This window comes from Arachis ipaensis, chromosome B02, assembly GCF_000816755.2.
Source record: "Arachis ipaensis cultivar K30076 chromosome B02, Araip1.1, whole genome shotgun sequence".
In the NCBI taxonomy this organism is placed as follows: domain Eukaryota; kingdom Viridiplantae; phylum Streptophyta; class Magnoliopsida; order Fabales; family Fabaceae; genus Arachis; species Arachis ipaensis.
Window position 1 is genome coordinate 93,584,629 of NC_029786.2, and position 3,034 is coordinate 93,587,662.

General features: G+C 34.6%; 1 protein-coding gene across 1 annotated transcript; it reads left to right on the top strand.

The window, feature by feature from the left end:
* LOC107625759 (selT-like protein) lies at positions 417 to 2,833 on the top strand. The gene is made up of 4 exons (XM_016328464.2): positions 417 to 748; positions 915 to 988; positions 1,533 to 1,848; positions 2,448 to 2,833. Exons 1-4 carry the CDS (start codon positions 551 to 553, stop codon positions 2,547 to 2,549), a joined length of 690 nt encoding a protein of 229 aa, XP_016183950.1. The 5' UTR covers positions 417 to 550; the 3' UTR covers positions 2,550 to 2,833.

A 3,034-nucleotide genomic window follows, 5' to 3' on the forward strand; every position in this document is an offset into this window, starting at 1 on the left:
TTTGAAAAAGTGAATCTTGAACTTGTATAAATAGAGGAACGAACTTAGGCTTTATACACAGTAACAATAAACAAATACAATTCTCTCTCTCTTTATTTTTAATACTTCTTTCTATCTTTATATATATATAAATCATTATTGAGCTAATTATATTAATGTTAGAGTCTTCTATTTATACATCTTTATTTTATATTTAATATATCTTTTATTTATTTTACAACACGTTAGCACGAGACTCTGATCAAATTTTTAGGAAGACTCAAGTAACAAATTTTCATTATGTCGAAATTCTCTCATCTTGAATTCAATGCTCTTGATCACGTTAACTTAATGGCACTCAAACATGAGTTTTCGAAAAAAAGAAAAATTAGCCGGCGGTTAAAATCCGCTTCAACAGTGGCAACATATAAAACTCCGAAAGACAATTTACCTCGTTTGGGCTGCGAGGGTGTTAGCTAAGACAATTTCACAAAAACACCAAAACAAAACACCACTTGTTAGATCATCACATTCTGTTTCTCTCTTTCTCTCTCTTCCTCTGTTTGCAATCATGGATCGAACCCAAATTCTCCTTGTTGGGTTACCAATCTTCTTGTTCTTCTCAGATGTTTTCAACCTCTTCTCTCCTCCACCGCCTTCTAAACCAACATCACATCACCACCACCACCACCACCCCCCTTCAACTCAACCTAATAACCCTCAAACCACCACCCATATTCAGGAACCCCTCCTCGAATTCCCTACCCAGGTTCTCTTTTTTCATTTTTTATTTTCTTCATTTGCACCCCTCAATTTCCCAGTTCTAAATTTACTATTTTGTTTATATGGGTCATGCAAAGTTTTGTTCTTTTTTGTTTTTATTCTGTAAAAGATTTTTCTGATATGCTGTTTTTTTTTTCTTATTCAAAATGCAGAAACAGAGTGGTATTGGCCCAATTGGTGTTGGCAACGCTGTAAACATTGACTTCTGCACTTCATGTTCCTACAAGTTTGTCCAATTTCTAGTAGCTCTTTATTTTATTTGATCTTACTTTTTTAATTTAGTTGATGGATGATGAGTTCTAATTTAATATATGTGGGTCTTTTGGAATAAAATTGTGTGTAGATATCACTGTTTTTGGCAGCTAAATTAAGGAAAGTCTTGATGAGGTTTAGTGTTAATTATTTATTTATTAGAATCACAACATCCATTGGAAATTACTTGTCCCTAAGTTAGATTTATTTGTTTAGTGGTTATTTGAACAATTAGACGGAAAACCCTGTTCTCATTTTGACATCTTTGAAGTGTATTAAAATTCTTATTTCTTTTTTTGTGGCATTAGAATCTCCATGAGAATGTGAAAATCTAACAAATGTAAATGATCACAAAACGGACTAAACTTTGGATTTTGGATCTGATGTTCTTAACCAAGTTTTGTTAGGAGCTGCATTCATTGATAATTAGTTTAATTTGTGGAATCCACATTTTTTAAAGCATAACAAGTCCTAAACCTTAACCTTTTGGTGTGTAATATTCATGACCTTTTCCGTAGGGGAAATGCAGTAACGGTTAAGAACATGTTGGAGGCAGAATTCCCTGGGATCAATGTTGTTTTGGCTAACTATCCCGCTCCACTTCCGAAGCGACTTCTCAGCAAAGTAGTACCGGTGGTGCAACTCGGACTTATTATAACAATATCTGCAGGAGAGCAGATATTCCCAAGGTTGGGAATAACTCCTCCACCATGGTACTATTCTTTGCGTGCCAACAGGTTTGGAAGCATGGCAAGCATTTGGCTTCTCGGGAACTTCCTTCAGTCTTTCTTACAGAGTTCTGGTGCTTTTGAAGTATATTGCAATGGTGACTTGGTAAGTCCTTGGTCATGGACTTATGCTTAGTGCTTCAAATTAATTAGTATTAATTTAGTGTAAAAGTCCGTGGTTGGTACCGGAACAAAGCATCACTAGAACGAATTTGTCCACGAGGACTGAAAACCTCCGGCATAGTTCCTTAAAGTAAAAATTGTGGGTCAAATCGGTTCTATGCAGGAATAGATTAGTCTCTTACAAATGCTTCTTATCAGAAAGGACTAACTTGACCCAACATTTTTAGTTCTCAAGGACTATGCTGAAGTTCAAGCGAATCAAACTCGATAACTCATCTAAACTCATAAAACTTAGCAAACTTGATTCGTGAACTCAATTTGGAGACTTATGAGTTAACTAACCAGTTTGATAACCTTGCTAGAGGTTTTCATTTCCTATGAACGAATTTTAAACTGGTGATAGTTTTGTTAGGAATCAATAGGGGGATAATGCGATTGTTAACGATGATTGCATGTAATCTGTAGCTGCTAATGCTAACAGGAAACACATCAAGTAATATAGAACTATGAAAGCAGTTAGGTTCATAGCATATTAAACTTCTCATACTTTCCATGATGATCTTGTTTCTTTGAACATCTTAGATTTTCTCCAAGCTGCAGCAGAAGAGGTTCCCTGGTGAAATTGAGTTGAGGGACCTTGTTAGCAGAAGAATAGCGAATCCACGATACGTCAACGGTATTTAAGGTTCTGTCTGGCCGTAAGACCGTCAGGTAGCGGATTGCCGGAGGTACCAGAAAAGATGTTAGGTTCAACAAAGTTTCCAGACACGAATTCGAGCATACAAACTGGATGCTAACTGAATGCTACAGAGATCATAATTTTTTTAGTCTTTTTGTAATTTGTGTTATGTATACACTGTAAGCCTCTAAGGCAAATAATTGATTCAGAATAATCAGAAATCATTGGTTTTAGTTTTTCACGTAGTTTTCAACTTTTTATAATATGTTCTCAGTTTTGAACCCTCCCCGTTACAAAACTTGTTAGTATATGCAGTCAGATATGCACTCTTTGGTGATTGCAACTTCAATAGTTATTTCAGTTAACTTTATAAAAAGCTGTTTTGAACATGGAAGTTTTAACCATAATAAAATTAAGAATTTATTTGAGTGGGTTTTTTTTTTTTTTAAATTAAGTGAATTTTTTAAAAGATTTTATAAAAAAAGAAATG

What these genes read in the sequence shown, in the direction of transcription:
- LOC107625759 (XM_016328464.2), top strand. Translation starts at nt 551, where the DNA reads ATGGATCGAACCCAAATTCTCCTTGTTGGGTTACCAATCTTCTTGTTC. An exon ending in TCCTCGAATTCCCTACCCAG is followed by an intron (nt 749 to 914) that starts GTTCTCTTTTTT and finishes TTCAAAATGCAG; the next exon opens with AAACAGAGTGGTATTGGCCC. An exon ending in TATATTGCAATGGTGACTTG is followed by an intron (nt 1,849 to 2,447) that starts GTAAGTCCTTGG and finishes TGAACATCTTAG; the next exon opens with ATTTTCTCCAAGCTGCAGCA.